The 19,824-nt window shown below is 36.3% G+C and overlaps 1 protein-coding gene across 6 annotated transcripts in view; it reads right to left on the reverse strand.

Moving 5' to 3' along the window:
- PHKB (phosphorylase kinase regulatory subunit beta) overlaps positions 1-19,824 on the reverse strand; it is an 82,680-nt gene that overhangs the window by 55,538 nt on the left and 7,318 nt on the right. For 5 of the 6 annotated variants that reach the window (XM_086620756.1, XM_086620758.1, XM_086620757.1 and 2 more), the window contains 6 exons: positions 18,046-18,135; positions 15,763-15,901; positions 13,002-13,101; positions 11,363-11,470; positions 8,679-8,759; positions 5,107-5,222 (listed from right to left, as the gene is read on the reverse strand). In XM_086620756.1, the coding sequence (XP_086476882.1) occupies positions 5,107-5,222; positions 8,679-8,759; positions 11,363-11,470; positions 13,002-13,101; positions 15,763-15,901; positions 18,046-18,135 (634 nt within the window). The remainder of the gene's footprint in view (positions 1-5,106; positions 5,223-8,678; positions 8,760-11,362; positions 11,471-13,001; positions 13,102-15,762; positions 15,902-18,045; positions 18,136-19,824) is intronic. The other variant, XM_086620761.1, reaches the window with a different exon arrangement.

Genomic DNA, 19,824 nt, shown 5'->3' on the forward strand with positions numbered 1-19,824 from the left:
GTAAAGGTAAACAAAAGTGACAGAACATAGTACAAGGACATAGATCAAGACTGCGGGAAGAAAGCCTCCAACCTTAGCCAGATAAAAATCAGTGGAAAGAAGAACTGAAAAGTTCATCTTTCCATAAAGCCTTTCCCTATAAGGGAGAAGAAGTTGTTCACACTGTCCTCAGCTAACAACCATTTAGATGCAGCTACTGTGTTTTTTCCAACAGGGCACAACACACAAATTTGGAGAAAAACAAAACCAAACTAAATACACATGAAAAAAACAAACACAACCACCGAAACCAGAACTCTCAAACATCTACGCTGCTACATATAGATGCCCAAAAACACTGACGTTTTAAGAACTGGGAAAAGTCTGTGGAAAACAGAATATATAAATTAATTCAACAGTTTATTCATTAGCACAGTAATTCCTTGAAATATTCTCTTTAAAAAAAAAAAAAAGACAAAAAAGGAGGTAAAAGTTTGTACCCTTTTTTCTCTAGCCAATTATGCACTCAGCCAAACACATCTTCCTTTTTCTTACCATCTTTCATTTGGGATAAAAATTACACAGTACTGCCAAGCAAGGAATGAAAAAAAAACAGGTTGTCAGAGGATTCATGTGCCCAGATAAAATGAGAACAACGTCAGCACAGAGACAGTCATGATTGTGAAAAATTAAAGCATCCCTAATACTCTGAGCGCTGCACTCTACTTGCAGGGAAACAGTAAAATTAACAATAGTTTGGAATATGTACTTTCCAAATAAGACAGCCCTACATATTTTGTTTATAAAAATAATCAATGAAGCAATACCGAGTTCCAAAAAATATTCAGAAAACAATCACTAATAATCCTCAACTTCTGTGTAAGAGGAGTTGTGATAGTACTGACAAACAACTGCACTATCTGGCCCAAAAAAAAAATAGCGACCAGACTGTCAGAAAACTGCAAACAAGGACTGTGCTTTAACCTTAATTCTTTTAAGGTTAAAAGAAAATTTTAAGGCATTTTGGGTCAGAACAAACTTTTCACCTTACTGTAAACAAACTGATTTGTAGTAGCTACTCATGGAAAATATCAAATTTCAAATGTTTACTAACTGATCCATATTTTAAAGTGGGAAGCCAGTCATGATTACACAGAAAATATTGAAAATAATGAAAAAAAAAAACCAACAACAGTGCAGAGCTATAGAATTTGTTTACTTTAAGTACTGTTTTACTTGGGTTGGTTTTAATATTTGAAGTACTTTAGGCACTAATTTCAGACTCTGTAATTCTTTTTAACTATTACCAACAGGTTTGTAAGCCTCCATCTTTCTTTCTGAAACATTGCCAGAAATAGTCCTTATGAGATTTAATTCTAATTGGTTCAACAAGAGAAAGCTGATTAGTTTAACCAAGTTCTGCTCTGAGCAGCTGCATCAAACAGTGGTGAAATCCGTCAGTTTGGTTTCTTCTGGTGATGAAAGCTTTTGGTACCAGAGAACACAATGAAGGAATAAACTGAACTCAGAAGTTGTGAATATAATTATTTTTCTGGCTTGGTTTCAAATACCTGAACAAAAACGTAATTGTTCTTACAATTGTTCTATTTTAATTATCACCTAGCAATTGATCAAAACCAAACTGGCATGGTGACTCAGGCATAGGAGTTCAGTATTACTACCAAAGTGCATACATAGAAAATGAAAAATTTCAGAGAAAATTTCAGAGAAATCCTGCACACTGAAATCTGTATCATATGTTAAAATCTCCTGTTCTTCTTTTCCCTTCCAAATAACACTTCTAATACCAACAGTTATTTTTTCAGAGCAGGAAAAAAGTTACTGACAAAAGGTACAGAAATAATAGCTGTTCAACAGCAACAACTGCTGGTATTCAGAAAACGTAAAACTACTCACTCTATCTACAAAATAGGATGATACCACTAGAAAAAATTGAAGACAAATATGGATTCCTTCCTTGAAATCATTTCTATTTTACATACTCAGCCATTATTCTACAATAAGAGTAATACAGTTATTGATCAGTGTTTTTCTATCTCTAGTTATTCAAAGGCCCTGGAGACTTCAGTACTCTCACAAATATTACTTGCAAATGAAACTCTAAATGTCTCAATATTAAAATACTGCTTTCCTTCCCCATCCTGTAGTATTTCTAAACATCGAAATGGTATAATCATGCATTCCCTTCACCATACACACAAGTACTACTTCGCTTACTAGAAGTTTCATGGGCAACTGACAGGAGGAAGTTCCTTTCAAAAAGAAAAAAGGTCTGAGAACAGCCATAGTAGCAAGTATGTCTTCAAAAGACTGAACAATCACACAACATAACTTTTTGACACTGTCCTGCAATGACATCCTTGTCTCTAAATTGGATAGACATGTATTCGATGGATAAGGAATTGGCTGGGAGGTCGCACTCAAAGAGTTGTGGTCAACGGCTCCATGTCCAAGTGGAGGCCAGCGACAAGTGGTGTTCCTCAGGGGTCGGTACTGGGACCGGTGCTGTTTAACATCTTTGTCAGTGACATGGACAGTGGGATCGAGTGCACCCTCAGCAAGTTTGCAGATGACACCAAGTTGGGTAGTGTTGTGGACACGCTGGAGGGAAGGGATGCCATCCAGAGGGACCTTGACAGGCTGGAGAGGTAGACCCATGCAAACCTCATGAAGTTCAACCAGGCCAAGTGCAAGGTCCTGCACATGGGTCAGGGGAATCTCAAGCACAAATACAAGGTGGGTGGAGAATGTATTGAGAGCAGTCTGAGGAGAAGGACTTGGGGGTGTTGGTTGAGGAGAAGCTCAACATGAGCTGGCAATGTGCACTGGCAGCCCAGAAAGCCATAATACCTACGCTACAGAGCAGAGCAAGACTGCGGCTCTACAGTCTTAGATTTGGAATATGAGGACACTGCACTTCAGCAACTTTATTACTCACACAGTACATATGGGAGATGTCAAAGACATTTGGCAGAGGTACTCAGCAGAAGCATGGAGAACAGCTTGATTAAATGGTTGCAGGACAAATTAATTTTTCAGAAATTCAGCCGTATGGGAAGGGAATCACACTATAATAAAAGCTGTTACAAATCTTGCCTTTGAACCAGTAAAAGACATCAATTTGCATACATCAGTGAAGACCTCGTCCACAGAGTGTTTCGCTATTTATCATTTATTAGAAGTGTTTTGAACTGTACTAAGATAGAATACCAACCCTGTGTAAAGACTTAAAATATCTGCATCTTCTAACACAGGCCATAATTTGCAGTTATTATTCATGGACTTCATATTATATAATATCTTCTTTAAAAAGAAAGCTTCCTTCAATAAAAGACAAGAATTAACTTCTAGTTCTGAAAGCAAGTACACACTGTATGCAGACTCACAGCGTGAGATTTAAGGGCCGGGGTAGAGCATACTTAATACCAAAACTTGAGTGACTGGTTTGGAGTCCGTCACCACTGAAGACACACATACATCATTTGTGACGGGCTCTGATTAGTCATAATCACTTCCTGAATTTTTGTAAATTCTTTTCAGAGCTCTCTTAGGTAGATACACTACAACAGCAGCATAACAAAGTATAGAGAATACTTTAGTGCACCCAGGGCTTTCCTCAATAATATCTAAATACATCTTTTGATGCATGTTCCTCTTCCATTTTTTTCTAATTTACGAGAACAAAGGAAATTGTCTACTGGCTTCCTACAGTGAACCAGAGTATCAACACACACACCAGGAAAGATAAATAGGGGCAATACCTGGTTTTGATGACCAAAATTTACTTCTTAAATTAGGACCAAGCTCTTTATTTCCTTTTGTGCCAGCTCAATGATCTGTTAGATTGGCTCAGCCCATCTCATAAAACTTAACCCTTAGAAAAATCAACCTATAAATGTCAGTCTAGATTAAGACAAGACAACATGCCCATTTCCATCTGGTTAAAAGATGTTCAGTTTTCCCTGGAGAAAATTCACATACTGAATAACCAGAATGCTGCAAACAACGGGAAGACACAGGAGTTTCAATGTTCCTTTTGTGAATTTGCACAACGTGAGATGCAGAAGTGTATGATTCTCTAAGTGAACATTCATGTAGTCTGGCATTTGACAATTTTACAGGGATAGGAGGAAGAAAAAACACCAACAAACCAATAAAGCGGTTTATATAATAACAACTTGGCAGTTTTCAGTTCTCACACTGATAGTAAAGCTCCACGGAAGCACTGAAAAAACATACCTAAATTAAGTGTTTTGTTGCAATGAGTTATGTCTATAGGTTAAAACACATGCTTGTATGTGAACTAAGAAAAAATCATTTCATTCTGAAATGAGAACACACATTCATTTGGCCAAATCAAAGACTGGAAGAAACACATGTACTATTTGCAAGCCCACAATAATTATGATGATCAATGATATTTTAAAAATCCTAAGATATCCAAGCTATAGCCATTTTTATTATTAACAAAACCCCAGAGGTCAAGAAGTGAAGAAAACAATACTAATGCGAGAAAAAGCAAGTTGTCAGGTTACAAATTTAATCCTTCAAGATAGACAGCATGTGAGCAATTTCACTCAAGTGTACTGGACCACTCTAATGTTAGAATTCCTGTCTCACAGGACAGCAGTCAGAACATCCAGTTACTTGTAGCATCTGAAGAACTTGTGCACCAGGCTATCCTCCACAGCGTCAGGCTTCTTCCTCCCAGCACAGTGGAAAAGAGAAAAATCTACACTCATGATTACACCACCTTAAATCAGTTTATTCCTAAACATTTTTGTGAATCCAATCTACTGCACATGCCTCAAGAGTCTGAACTGTTCTGAACATAATTTTCAGAATTATATGCATGCAGCTGCACATAATTATTGGAATTTGAATACTCAAATAGCTAAGCATCTATGTGGTTATTTCAGCATGCACATGATGATGAAATTATGCTCCATGTTTTCCCAAAATACATCTCTCAGTCTTTAGAGAACCTTAATTTAGTTCAAAGAGTATTTTAATGCATTATTATTATTTTTAACTCACCCCACTAATTCTTTTTATTCATATCACATTTACTTGCTTTGACTGAAAGAGCTACATGCGCTCACTTACCTTGAATGCAGCTCTGGACTGCCATTGTTGTATTTACTTCCTCTTTCCCAGACCCCAAAATCTGGTACACGATAGGCTCTTTCCACGCAAAACACAAGATTTTGAATGAAGGACACCTATAGGAAAGAAATAAATAAAAGTAACTGAAGGAAAATTAAAGCATATTTTTCTTCTGTTCATTTTTTCAAAAAGACAAAGTTGTTCTTCCTCAGTCATCACAATTGTGCCTTCCATCCTTCCCTCCCTCCCCTCCAGAGAATGAAGTTCCCAAGTTCAAATATTCTCTTTAAAACCAGTTTTTAATCACAACATTTTAAGAACTGTCCCAAGGCGATGACATGATTTACGCAAAAGTTCCTACAAAGCCAGGGATAAAAAATATTCCATATTCACAACACATATTTGAAGAGCTCCAAAAGGGTGGCATTTTGATCCTTTCGAAAAGATTTGTCCTAAAAACAGCATCAGAGAGAAAAAGAATTAAATCCTACAAGATTAGAACATAGAAATCTTGGTGCTGTTTCTAAATTAATTTTAAGAGAATTGATATAGCAAAGTTTTATTATATTAGCTCCAGACAATACATACTCCTGCAGATTCAAACACATTCCTTTATAAACATAAATAAAACTCTGAACCAATTTATTATAATTAAAATCTCCTCTTGGATCAATATGTTTCAACTCAATAATAAGGTATTTAAGGGTATTTTAAGGTATTTAAGGTGTATTTAACTATAGCTAGGGACCTATTTAAGCAGATACTTTTTTCCTCATTTACACTGTTGAAAGAGACATTTGGAGTTGCTCAAATGTAAGAAAGTTAAAATGATGATAAATTTTACAGTTCACTTCAAAGAGTCCACAGATTAGAACTTACAGGAAATCTAACCACAAACACAAGATTTACACTGGTTCATCCACCACAGCAGAGATTTCATCCCCTCCCATCCGAATTATTCTAGGGGATTCCAGGGGACAACAGAATATTGCAATGGCTGTAAACACAACCAAATTGGGGAACTACACAGGAGGATCTGCTTTTCTACAGCCAAGTGATTTTTATTCGTTTTGATGAGCTACGAGATAAAAATCAAATCTTTTACTGAAAGGTATTTGCCTCCATTTTAATTTACCTGCATACCTGTGTTTTGTCTTTTTCTCTCCACTTTTCTCTCACTCTTAAAAAGTTACTATTTCAGATACAGTCTTTATGCTAATACCAGTCCACCAGTGATACACATAATTCCATACCAACTTGTTTCTCTATATATGTCTCTGCTAAAATTTCACTGTGGGGTGCTCATGCACAATTATCTGTACAGTAAATCTTTTCATAGCTAGCACTTTCAAGGAAACAGACTGCCCCACTCTTTAGATATGCCCGGTATTATTCATCCCTGTAATTCCACATTTGGTTGTATTAAAATGAACTCTCTCTGAGTGAAGCTAGAATACCCAGTGATAAAAATGTGGCTTCTCTGATCTCTATCAATAACTGAAATTTAGATGCTATCAGCTAAATGAAGAAGCCAAGAGCACCACATAGAAATATACAACCTTACCAATGACTTTCTACTAGTGATGATGTCCAGAACACAAGAAAAAACGGTCAATTACAGATACTTTATGAGAATAACCAAGGGTTTCCAAATCACAGATTTACAGAAAAAAAAAGGCAGCAGATAACTGGTTGCAAACAAAAATCTTCAGAGAGAGCACTCATTCACATCATGGGCATGTAAATGCTATAACCAAGTCAATGCTAAAGCCCTTACAGAAATTATGGATTGTGTGTGTTAAGCTTATGTATCCAGAAGTCAAGCACATGGAGAGCAAGGTGTAATAAAGAATACACACGCAACATGGATGACTGCCAATACTAGTGTTCCTCCTGGTTTATGCATAGATAGCTGCTCTCAAATTCATTCACTTGCACAATCATACACTGCTCTCTTTGTTATGGATGCAAAGATGTGATTAAATTAACTTTTCAACTGCAAACAGATGCACCTAGAGGGTGACTCATCAACAGCTGCCACGCCTGACATCAGGCAGCCTGGCATACAATGGTCCCCGAAGCCAAGAGTTCTGTGTACAAACATATTCATGTAGACAGCTTGCCAAATATCAACCATCTGCCAGCACCTTCCACTGTGCTAGCACTGGTTCAAAACCCTCTCTCTACGAAAGGAAAGAGACTAAATACCTCATGCAATGATATCATTGGGAAGAAATATCCAACTTGACGTTTGGGTAGCAGATTGCCACATTCACAGTGCTGCCAGTGCCACTATGCTGAGTATTATCTGGACGCACAAGACGACTTGGAAATACCATAATTATGTGGCGTTCATAAGAGCTGAGAATATATCCAATTTTTGAAGCTATACAGAGACTAATAGAATGTACAGGTCTGTGGTAAGATAATCGCAGTGTAAATCTCTATATTCCACAGATTTCTGGGGTACAGCTGCAATGAAAACTACATCCTGACATAGAAGTGGAGAATATCTGCTGACTGGAGAATCTATACACATGCACTTTTTCTGCAGATTCTGTAATTAAATGCAAACATCTGGAGGAGCTAAGTAAATACGTAATTATATACATTTGCCTTCTCAAAGATATAAAGGCATTTCAGAAAAAAAAAAATATAGACTTATATGATCTAACTAAGTGAGACAGGAGACAAGCTGCGTGACTTAGTTTCCTCATTATCTAAAGAAAAAACATTAATGAAGATGTATGTTTTAAAAATACAATGCAAATGCACTATTCCTGGAAAAATACGCCTTTTTCAAAAATGGTAGTACTACAACTGCATTTAAATTTTTTAAGGAAATATAGCAGCAACTATTAAACAGACCAGAGTAAATTTAAACAAATGCAAATTAGGAAATCGGGAAAAAACAAACAAACCAACAAATCTGTACTTTCCATTCCTATCTCAAAACATAACTTCATTTTAAAGCAGGACAGAAGGTTGTCCTGGCAAGACTTATCCTTAAAGTCAAGGCCATGGTGGCTATTATCATCTTATTTACAGAACAGATAACAATCTTACAAATATCCCTTACCATGATATAAAATTGTTTTATTTTCAATTAAAGATACAGCAAAACTTCTTAACACCCTTAGTTTCATGTGAACTTGAAGTCCGTCAGCTTTCCAGAAAACTAATCATATTATTTATTATATTGAAATTCCACTGGATAGCATACACTTACTGACAGTTTAAAATAAGGTGAAAAGTGAGAACAACATAATTAGAAGTTAACTGTCCTAACAGACCTTTTAATTTCTGACCTTGTAGCTTTCAGAAATAGCAGGGAACTATAAAAGTTTTCAATGTCATGTTACATTCACCCTTTGCATGTCTAACACTTTATTAGCTATTAATTTAATTCACTATCCATTCATTCCATTTGTCTTTTCTGACTTCCACTGGAAGTGGAGAATATCTGCAGTGCATTTCCAGAACAATTATTTTAGAGTTGGTAACTAAATAAAACCAAGAAAAAAAAAAAGCTTAATAAAGCATGTGTTTTAACATCAGAAATGGATTTGTACCTCATCTGTGTTGTAGATAATCTGCAGTCCCGAAGAGATCATCTCAACCAAATACAGGAGAAATAATGACACAACATTTATCTGAAGTAATTAAAGACAGAAAGCAAACTATAATTAACTTTATGTTTATTAGAGTCAAATAAACACACAAGCTAAATGTGATAGTACTCGCTAACAAAGATGGTCCCACTATAACACCGTTTTGGTTCTTCAGAAATACTATCCTAATCTACAAATATCCTAGATGTAATCACATGGAAACAATCAATAGGAAGAAACATCACAAACAAGCATTGTCCTCTAGGTCTGCTGCAGTATCATTTTTTAAATTCATAGATTCATAGATTTCTAGGTTGGAAAAGACCTTAGAGATCATCGAGTCCAACCATCCCTAATCCCCATTAAACCATATCCTCAAGTAGATCATCCACCCTATTCTTAAACACATCCAGGGATGGGGACTCAACCACCTCCCTGGGCAGCTTATTCCAGTGGCTGACAACCCTTTCAGAGAAGAAATACTTCCTAACATCCAACCTGAATCTCCCCTGACTAAGCTTATGCCCATTTCCTCTTGTTCTATCACCCAACACTAATGTAAAGAGCCCTTCCCCCACCTCCCCACCATCTTTTCTCAAGTATTTATAGGCCGTAATCAGGTCTCCCCTCAGCCTCCTCTTCTCCAGGCTAAACAGCCCCAACTCCCTCAGCCGCTCCTCATAAGTTTTATTTTCCAGCCCCTTGACCAGTTTAGTTGCCCTTCTTTGGACTCGCTCCAGGAGCTCAATATCTCTCTTAAAGCGAGGGGCCCAAAACTGGACACAATATTCCAGGTGCGGCCTCACCAGTGCCGAGTACAGAGGCAGGATCACTTCCCTGCTCCTGCTGGTCACACTACTCTTGATACACCTGAAACCGTGACACTAAAAGGTTTTTGCTTAGGCATACTGCTTTGACCCGCAGGCAACCACTTCAGTCACAAGCTGCCTCACGTTTACATTTCATAGAATCACAGAAGGGTTTGGGTTGGAAGGGACCTCAAAGATCATCAGCTTCCAACCCCCCTGCCATGACAATTATTAGCAAGTAGATCCCCGAGAAGGCAAGTGGCATATTGAGCAGTGCACAGCACATCTAAAAAGCAAATCACTTTATCCCCAACTGGAATTTTAGCATTATCAACTGGCAGAAGTATAATTACGACATTCAGATGTGATTACATTTGTGAAAAAATCTTTTCTTTTGTAGCTACACATAGCATTTATTATTAAAAGTAATTACCTTCAGCAGCTGTACAGGTGAGCATCACAATGTCATTTTATTACTGAATCAAAGAAAACTGGTTTTGTTACACAGAATTCTAGTATAATTGAGAATTTGTACAACTTCAATAGAGAAAGTAATTTTATCACAATAACTTGCTTCAATGAGCTATAAGACACAATCTCAGTATATGAAATTTAGGGAAACCATCTAGAACAAAAAATTGATTCCTATCTGAAACACAACAGATTAAGAATAAGGCTCAAATTCTAAAAATTCCAAAATATTTAAAGATCATTCACTTCAGTTTCTTAATACAATCTGAAAAGCACCACGTACAGCAATAACTGCAGACCACCTACGTAATATATTCCATTCTTCCCAACTGATCCACCTCAGTTACTCTGTTTTCTGTTATCTCCACAAAACTGAAACCCCTCTGTTTTATAAGATTTGCTGACGTGCATTCATTTTTATGGGAAAGGTTGAGTTCCCACGAAAACAGAGACTTTGAACTATCATACAATACTACGCAGGTCTTAAAATTATTGTCTCCTCCTGCAGATACAGGATGTGCATGTTTAGGAAGCTTCATGCAGAAGTCCAAAATGCTAACTTAGGATAACTCCACAAATACTTTTTCTCAGAACAGATATTTCCTGAATCCAACACATTTACTATAAAAACTATTTAAGTGATGTTGTCAACATGAAATTAAATAGTTATCAACCTACTGTCATTTCTGAATAATTTCACTAGCAATTTCTGAACTAAAAAGAGTACACAGAGTTATGGAATGCAAATGAAAAAGGTAATGAATGCAAAAAAAGGATCCGAAGGTAAAGAGAAGGAAAAAAAAGAATAAATCAACACTTGGGAAAATGAAAGGCAACAAAAAAAATCAATTATGCAATGAATCTTACTAGGAACCACTACACAGTATAGTGAACAACAATTTGTAACTAGACAAAGCTGTTGACATTGCACATTAGATCTTTACTATGAATGAAAATTACTCAGCCTTTTGGAAAATTAAGCTGGGAACATTAATAAAAACATAATATTCAATGTAAGATTACACTAAATCTTTCACTTTACTGACTACTTCAATGTTTTTTTTTGCCAGGATTATTTATTGACAGCCATCTGTTGGTCTCAAAAAGAAGCAACTTCATAAACAAACAACCATCTACCTCCACAAATCCCAGTTATTTCGGTATCTTCTGACCAAAACATACCACTGAGTTACATTACAAAACAGTCTGTCTTTTTCGTCAAAAGATGCAGGATGAATCTCAATTTTATCAAGTACAAAACACCTAACACAAATCTAAACAAACTGAGACAACTGCATCATTAAAGAATGGAGACAACAACATTATTAAAAATCATTCAAACGTTCACACATAGGCATGTTTTACCTGAAGGTGACCATATTCCCTATGGGACAAGACCTCATCTCCAGTGTATGCACTGAAAACAGAATGAAGACAATCAGATGGTTTGGGGTCTTGTTTAAATTGCTGAACCTAAAGGTGAATTAAAGGCAAAATATAAAATCAAAGTCAGTAATTTCAGTATGTTTGGCAACCACATATTCACTATATAACTCAGGTATTTCAAAAATTCTTGATATGACCACTATGTAAAACTTATAAACAGTTCCTGAAACTTATCAGAAACTAGGAAGACTAGTACCCCAGATGAAAATGACTCTGTATGCACAGACACTGCCACCAGACTTCAGAACGTGCCTCCATGATATAGGATCTCTTACGATGGAGACGGAATGCAATAAGATGAATACCTAATATAAGAGGTTAACAACAAAGGAGTGAAATAAGAGCTATGGTGGATTTAAAGTAGTTTTCATTCCTTTTTCCATCATAAAATACAATGTCTGCTATCTTACAAAACCATTTGAGAAAACAAAACTGGACTGTCTGAGAGGTGCCAAGAGGGCAGAGGAAGGAAAAAATTCACAAAGAGAAGAATGAAGGTAATATAAGAAGATGCTTCATAATTCCTCAACTCATGCTATGCTCTCCAACAAAAAGTTTTTGCATTTTCTAACCATCATTGACAGTACTTGGTCCCCATTTCACAACATTTTCAACACTGATCTTATCTTCATGGGATATTCTTCTCTACCAACAAATCACACATACCATATAGCATGTGCCTCAGAAGCAAGACAGTGAATACCATTTTGTGGAGTTATCATGTCTAGTCCATGAACTCATTCAATACATTTTAGGTCATAACTCATATGTTCATTAGCAATAGAGTATAACATCTGCAATTTTTGTCACAAGCAGCATCATCTAGTCAAGTCATGCCTTGGGCATATATAATTCATATTATTTAAAAATATCTTCTTTCTGCATGAGGCCAGCACATATAGAGTCTCTCAGAATAAAGTCCAGTTTGACTTATGTTTGTTAGGTACTGGAGATTGTTTATTACTACACTGTAGGAAGGAGAAGCATTTATAGTAATCAAGGCAAAAAGCCTGACAACCAGTATGTCAGCAGTGTGACACCTCTGTTAATTTAATGCTCGTTATTCATATCTGCACTCATCATCCTCAGAACAAATCACTGCATGTCAAAGAAAAACAACAGCTCAAATGTAACGAGATCAAATTAGGTCAAGATTATTTAAGGATGTGAGAGTACAAAGGAACAGACTAAGAAAACTGAGAAAAAAATATGTCAGCATAAATACAACTGGCAATACACCTGATTTTCTCATTATTATTATTATTACTGCTATCACATACCTATGGACTTCACATTTCATTTTCAGACAAATAACTGCAAAATGAACCCAAAGAAATTTTAAGTATACGCTACAGTTTACTTCACAAAATGCCCACGTCTTCTATACCGTAAAACAACGATGCGACCTGATGGTAATGAAGCAGCTGTTCTTAGCTGGCCCACGCAGTAATACTGCATTCCCCTTTTGAGTTCTATCTCTGTTTAGAAGTTAGTTTTTACAGTTTAATTAATCCCTTAGAATTAAGTGAGTGCTTGTGTCTACATCACAGTGTTTTACCTTATCAGCCTGACGCATGTAGCAGTAGAGAATTCCTCTCATACACTTTATAGCAGAATGCTCCAGTTCATGAGTCCTTCCCTTGTCATCATCAATACGCCTGGGTAAGAGAGATAACTCATAAAACAAATTGGAAATGCATTAGGGAGGAGAAATGGAAAAAGGACACAGTAGTGCTTTGGAATATTAAGTCTTTAACTAACATAGTGGTGTTGCATAGTGGTGCCCAGACTCGTATCAACGTATTAACAGCCCTATCCATCCCTCTTTAATACAAAAAAAAAAAAATCTGTTTTTTGTTTATGTTGCAACTCACACAAACATTCCCATTTCAAAATTCAAAAAGAAAACAAAAAATCCTTGCTGATATTATAACATTGCAAGCCACTGTTTTGTGTTCCTTGAAAGATTCAAAACACAAAGACAATTCCTCTTTAACTCCACAAAATATCTGTCACTCATAACCAAGCAGTCACTTTCCTGATGACATTGACAAACTACAGCTGGGCATACAAGAGTCTGAAAGTTAACTCCTCCAAATGCCCAGAAGTGTGTTTCAAGATACCTTAGTATTTTTACACTGTGAAATCAAAAAACTCACAGTTACTGTATTACTTAATGTATATTAAAAATGCCAAATTCCAAGATAACTATAAGAAACGTTTTGTGTGTAAAAAAGCCTTGATCATCACACTAATGTGTTCTGTCTTTTCCACTTGATTTTTGATTGAGCCTTTCAGGGTGAAAATATGTTCTCTTACAGATTTGTAACTTACAACAACGCGTCTCTGATACGAACAAGCAGAACAGCATTATATGCTCACTGCTATTTCTCAGTCCACTTTATAGCTGTTACCGACTTAATTACAGGTAAGTGGATGATACCTACGCTGCAAACGAAACATATTCTTTTCCACCACACCTCACGTGTTAGCGGTTTACGCTGAGGTTCTGCTACCTACACTGAAAATTAGGAAGGTAGCGATAACTTCAAAAAAACCTACGCATTCAGAAATCATGCTATTTAAATAATAATCTTAGGTACAAGAAATGTACTTGCTTTCAATTACAAACTTGAAACAAGGAGGGGAAAAGCAACCCTGCAAGGAATAAAACCAAATAATGCAAAGTTAATAGGTTAAGAATTTTTTAAGCAGTAGGATTTATTCTCAACTTTATCATAAATCCAAAGAGCAATAAGAAGCACATGTAAAAGCTCTGAAGTTTTCACGTTACACCACTTTATTCACAGCAGCAGTGCTTCTTTTCTTAGCATGCTCTCAAGAAATTTAGCTTTTATTAAAGTGAACAGCAGCACTGGCATGAGCCAAGCAGAGTTATCTGCATGTGGCAGACAACGCAGCCTTCCACATGAGTCTTGTGTTTTGCCTCGTTTCAGATTTTACCCGTTCACTTAATTTCAATCATCAACTTTTGCCCATCGAAGAAAATCCGTTGCGCAGCACCTGAAGTTCAGGGCTCTGTGCTGAGCGCAACAGGAAGTAACACAAACTGTTCATCTCGCCACTTTGCCCTTCCTTCAAACTGCCACAAATTTCATTTACCATCTTCTAGGATTCTACACATCAGAAATTAAAGACTGAATAACTCAGAAAGCATTATGCCATGCTCTCTTCTACAAGTTGCCATAATTCAAAACAATTACCCCTGCCCCTTTTATTTTTCTATTTTTTTGCTAAAAGAGAGATGCAAAGATTTCAGTATAAGAAAAGAAAGTAATAATTACACATTCTGATAATTTTTGCTACTTTCTCAAAATTTTGAAACCCATTAGATCTCAGGCAAGGCATCTCCAGAAGCACACACAGATCTCTGTATGTCTTCAAAACCCACCATTCTGTAACACTTCCTAGAAGACAATTTTAATAACTGTTTTTTTTCAGATTGGCATCAGAGATATAGAATCTAAAGCCATACATATGAAAGAAAAAAAGAAACTCAAAACTTTTTATCTGCTAAGTAGACCATCTTTACTTCAACAGTAGCTCCCCATATTATTTCTAACCCTTCTTCTGTAAAATATAGTAGAATTTTGTCCAAGAATGTGATAACTGCCTAAATATAAGAATTTGATTACTAAAAAGAGTCAATTATTCAATATTTGCACACCATCTTCTTTCTTAAACACACTGCATTTGAGTTACCATCACCTATGTTCGTGTTTTCCTAGGTGGCTGGAGTAGCAAGATTGGAAACAAGGAATACTAGGTCTCAAAAGCAATTTCCATAGTTATTTGTCCTAAAGCAGAGGGAATTCTAAATCAGGAATTACAGAAGGTAAGTCTCCCATAGTTCTTAAGGTCATACTACAGCACACAAATTCCTAAGCTACTTCTCTAACGAGTCAACAGTGGAAATGGAAGAAACAGAAAATAAGAACAGTCAACAACTGAGACTGTCCAGCCTCTGTACCTAGAGAGGGAGATCTATCCTATTATTTCCCAAATACACATTTCTCAGCATTCACGGATTCATTCTCCCGAGTACCCAGATTGTTACCACCCGCAACAAGAACTTCGGTACCAATTCAATTATATGAAAACATGTTTACTTAGCAAAAGTAGAGTGACATTTTTTAACCTAGTTGATACATAAATATTTTCATTGAGAATTGGAAACATCTGCCATCTCTATGGGTTTACAAAACCGATTTTGATACAGCTCCATCTTGCAAAAAATTCCCCGAGTACTGCATAACAGAACATAACATGGTGAAGACACAAGTTTAGAAGTTACTCACCTGTAAGCAAGGGCTAATGCCCAGGCACATGCAGCGCAGTAAAGACTATCATGTACTTTTGCCTTTTGGTTACCCCCATATGTCTTTGTAGGAAATAGACCTGTGGTTGGGCTTTGATGAAGCAGTAACGTTGACTTCACTGGAAAAAGGAAAAAAAAAAAAAAAGAAAAAATACTATTAATGACATCTGTGTTTCTTCCAGTTTCTACATAGATTTTCAGGAATAAATCAAAATGCGAACAACTTGCTAGAGCACGCACATAACATAGAACAGAACCGAAAGAAAGGTAAGGAGAGAGACACACAAAAAAATTTTTGTCACGTTGGTGTTTCAGTCAATACAGATCTTTCAACAAAAAATAAGTATTCATAGCTATTTATACAGCTCTGTTCCAGTGCAACTCACTCCGTACAGAACCTCTGCAATGAAACCCTGGAATTTCCCTTTTATGGAGAGAAAAAGAAAATGGGGAGGGGGGCTACAGTCAACTGCCCCCCATAAAATAATTCAAATAGTTAAACTCCACAGAACTATACACTCAGAAAAACTATAGTTTTAACTTAGGCCAGATGACTGCATCAATATGTTTAAAAAAGGAAAGGAATGGGTAAGTAAGGAGAAAGGATGACTAGAATTATTTAACTCAGTATCTTGACATACAAATAGAATAAGACAGGAATTTTCAAGTTCACAAAACTGAATTAGAAAAAATACTAAATATTAACTTGCACTATTTTTGGATTTAATTAATTTTGCATTTTGTGAATTATTGTCCTAAAACTGTAGAATAACCAGCATGCTACAAGATTGAAACTGGGCTTAATATCCTCGAACATGACCTTTCTAATAATAACTTGCCCATTATAAGACAAGAAAGCAGTTTTTTTCTGGAATGTTATCAAGCATCAATTTTAAAATGCCTCTTTATTGTCTATGTACTTGAAATTAACTATTTTAAACAAACATTACTGGAGTTTACAGATTTTTGCATTACATTCTTCAGTGATTTAATACCTTATAACTAGAACTTTGATAAAATGTTACCTGAAAAAGCAAACATGGATTATTCTAAAAGGAAGTATAAATTTAATAGTAAATTTTTACTGAGGCAGTAGACTGCTTGCAATATAAGCACCCAACAGAAAAATAGCAAGCACCATTGCAGATTTGCTGCTGCCAAATTTTTAAAACCAAATCCCACAGTCATCTCCTCTGTAAGAACGATAAAAGCAAGGCATCTACAAAAACCAATGCATCTCTGGATAGCCCTGGCACAGCTCACAAATTTCACTTCAAAAGGGATTAGAGTGAAGGGAGTCTCATCTCACATTTTTAGAATGATGGAAAAATTGTTCACCGTTCTATATCCTTGCCTGACTAAAACTTAAATTTTAAACAGTCAATTGCACAGGCTCTAAAAAAAACTGATTTTGGAATCCATGCAGGACTTCATTGTAACACAAACCCCCCAACACTCAAAATGATAAAAATAAACCATTGCTTCTTTAATGTGACACTTCTGGCTTAAAATTATCTCCTCATGAAAACAAAAACAAGTAAGTTGGTTTAAAATAAGTTAGCAAACAGGTAACGTTTCAGCAGAAAAATACCTCATGGCACCATTAATAAAAAATTTACTTCTCACTGATTACCTGTCAAACTAGTATGCATCCTACAAGAAAGCTTTTTTCCATTTAAATGTTTCCTCAGCTGTATCTGGCTACTGCCACCATAGTAGGCTACCATTTCATCCAAAACAATTTAAAATTCAGTCTTACAGCTGGACTGGATTTCCAATATACATTTTCACTTTCAGCAAGAAGTATAATTCCGTCCTCTGGTTTTTGCACCTTTCAAACTCCCAGCAGAAATTTAGAAAACTATCCTCAAGTAGTAATAATATAGCAATGATACTTAAGATGTAAATATCAATTCCAATTCATATCTGGGTTAGTTTACCTTTACCCCTCCCCATCCAAGACAATCAGGTGCAACTCAGAATCTGTTCTACCATTGGACAAATGCAGATGATAATTTTGAATACTATTTACGTCATGATTTTTCAAGCAACATGTGAAATGTCCAAATACATGCATTATATAATTGCAGGAATCCTATGAGGAATTTTAGTGACAGAACTCTTTACCTCTCAGAAAATAAAAATCCTTATTAAAGACTGCAGATATTATTTTAAGACAAAGCTTATTGTCATAACCATAACTGTAAATATTTTAATAAGTTACATTGAAAATCTTTCATGGTAGGAACAATTACTAACTTACCAATTCTGTAATAATGATCTAGTTTATCCCACAGACTTTCCCCCTCTGGTTTTGGAAGATTAATACATTGAAGTGGCTCATAAATTGAACCTAAAAAAAAAAGAAGAGAAAAACCAAAATCGAGATCAGAATTAGCTTCATAATTCTACTATTTGTAAAAATATGGCAACATGATTTTTTTCATGTTTGTTCTACAAAAGCACAACTTATCAAATTTCAAATTCAAACTAAAAAAGTTGTAATTTCTATAATCTCAGAGAACAGATTTCTACACACGTTTTCCCTACAGTATCAGACCACACAAACAAGACCTCCATCTGGATCTCCACTGCCTTCTAGATACTCAGCTACAGCAAACACTACACAAATGTACAGTTTAATTATTGAAGACAGCCTATTAAACGTTAAGAATTTTCTATGAACGTTTTCTTAGAAGTTAAGTATGTTACGGACAGAATTCCTAAAGATTTGTAGGAAAACAGGAGGAAGAAGGACGAAAGTAGCCCAAATTTAACTATTACTTCCCTGCCTGCCTTCTAAATAGTGAATATGTACAACACTACTAATATTTTACCTATTCTAACTCTGTTTTCACCCACCACCACAATAAGCCTAGCTAAGTTCATGTCTTGAATCAAAAAAAGGGTCAGCTTGTTCTCACATACTACCAAAGCTTAAACAACTTATCCAACAGATAAAGCCCCCAAATTACCTATATTCCAGAGAAATAAAATGCTATCCAATCCACACTGTCCCCTCTCAGTTTTCCCACTGCTTCCCTATTTGCACCTCAAAAATCTGTTTTCCTGCTATCTGAAATGAGCTACCTATCAGAAAGTCACCATTTCTTAGAAATTACTGGGGTAAACCATTTCCAACTTCTAATTTAAGAGTAACGTACTGCTCTCCTTCATGAATCACTTTGGCTTATTCAGCGTTCTGGATGGCAAGATCTCCCACAGAGCCATTTGATAACAGCAAGAATGAGAATCTCCCCTTTCTGGACGGCATGCTGCCCTTCTGAAAAGCTCCGAGAAATGAAGTGCCAGGGAAGCCCGGGCAGCCAAGCAGCTCTGGCAGGATGCAGCAGTGCTCCTATTCAAGTTGCCTCTTTCGCACTCCCAGCACATAGCCAAGCGTTACACAGGAGACTGTCCGTATTCAGGACTCTCATCCAAATTAAATGAATGTGTCTGGAGCGCTGACAGAAGCTTTATTAACCAAGCGTTTTGGTGGGGAGATTGGAAAGCATTTCTTGCTCCGCAAGAACTCAAACCTCACCCCCCAAATTACTTTTACTTTTCCTTTGCCATCATAGTAGTTAAAAAAAAATCCACCCCTCCTTGAGCAGACTCCTGTGGGTCTGCTGCCCACACATTCTCTGGTGACGTTTAGCTCCACATCTGAGCTTCCCCTACAGCCTTTCCTGTCCTCACTGGGAGCAGTTAAGTTACAAACAGCACGTGCATGTGGGGAAAGGGCCTGAGAGGGAAGCACAGAGAGCCCAATTTATCTGAGTTGCCTAAAAAACAAAGCTAAAAGAAATTAAGTTGTTCCGTAATGGAAAAGAAAAACTTGCCATCTATCACACCTTTGTATCTTCTGTTTAAAAAACTCAACATTCTGAACCAATTTAAATCACTTTTTCAAAGCAATTTTATTTTTCTGCTTCATTTTGCCTAGGAATCCCTGTCCATGACAAGATTGGCAATTTATATGGTTTTACTATTAATTCAGTTATCATGCAAAAGCACACAATACAGTGACCTGCAGTAACTG

The sequence above is a fragment of the Tauraco erythrolophus genome, chromosome 15 (assembly GCF_009769465.1).
Source record: "Tauraco erythrolophus isolate bTauEry1 chromosome 15, bTauEry1.pri, whole genome shotgun sequence".
Taxonomy (NCBI): domain Eukaryota; kingdom Metazoa; phylum Chordata; class Aves; order Musophagiformes; family Musophagidae; genus Tauraco; species Tauraco erythrolophus.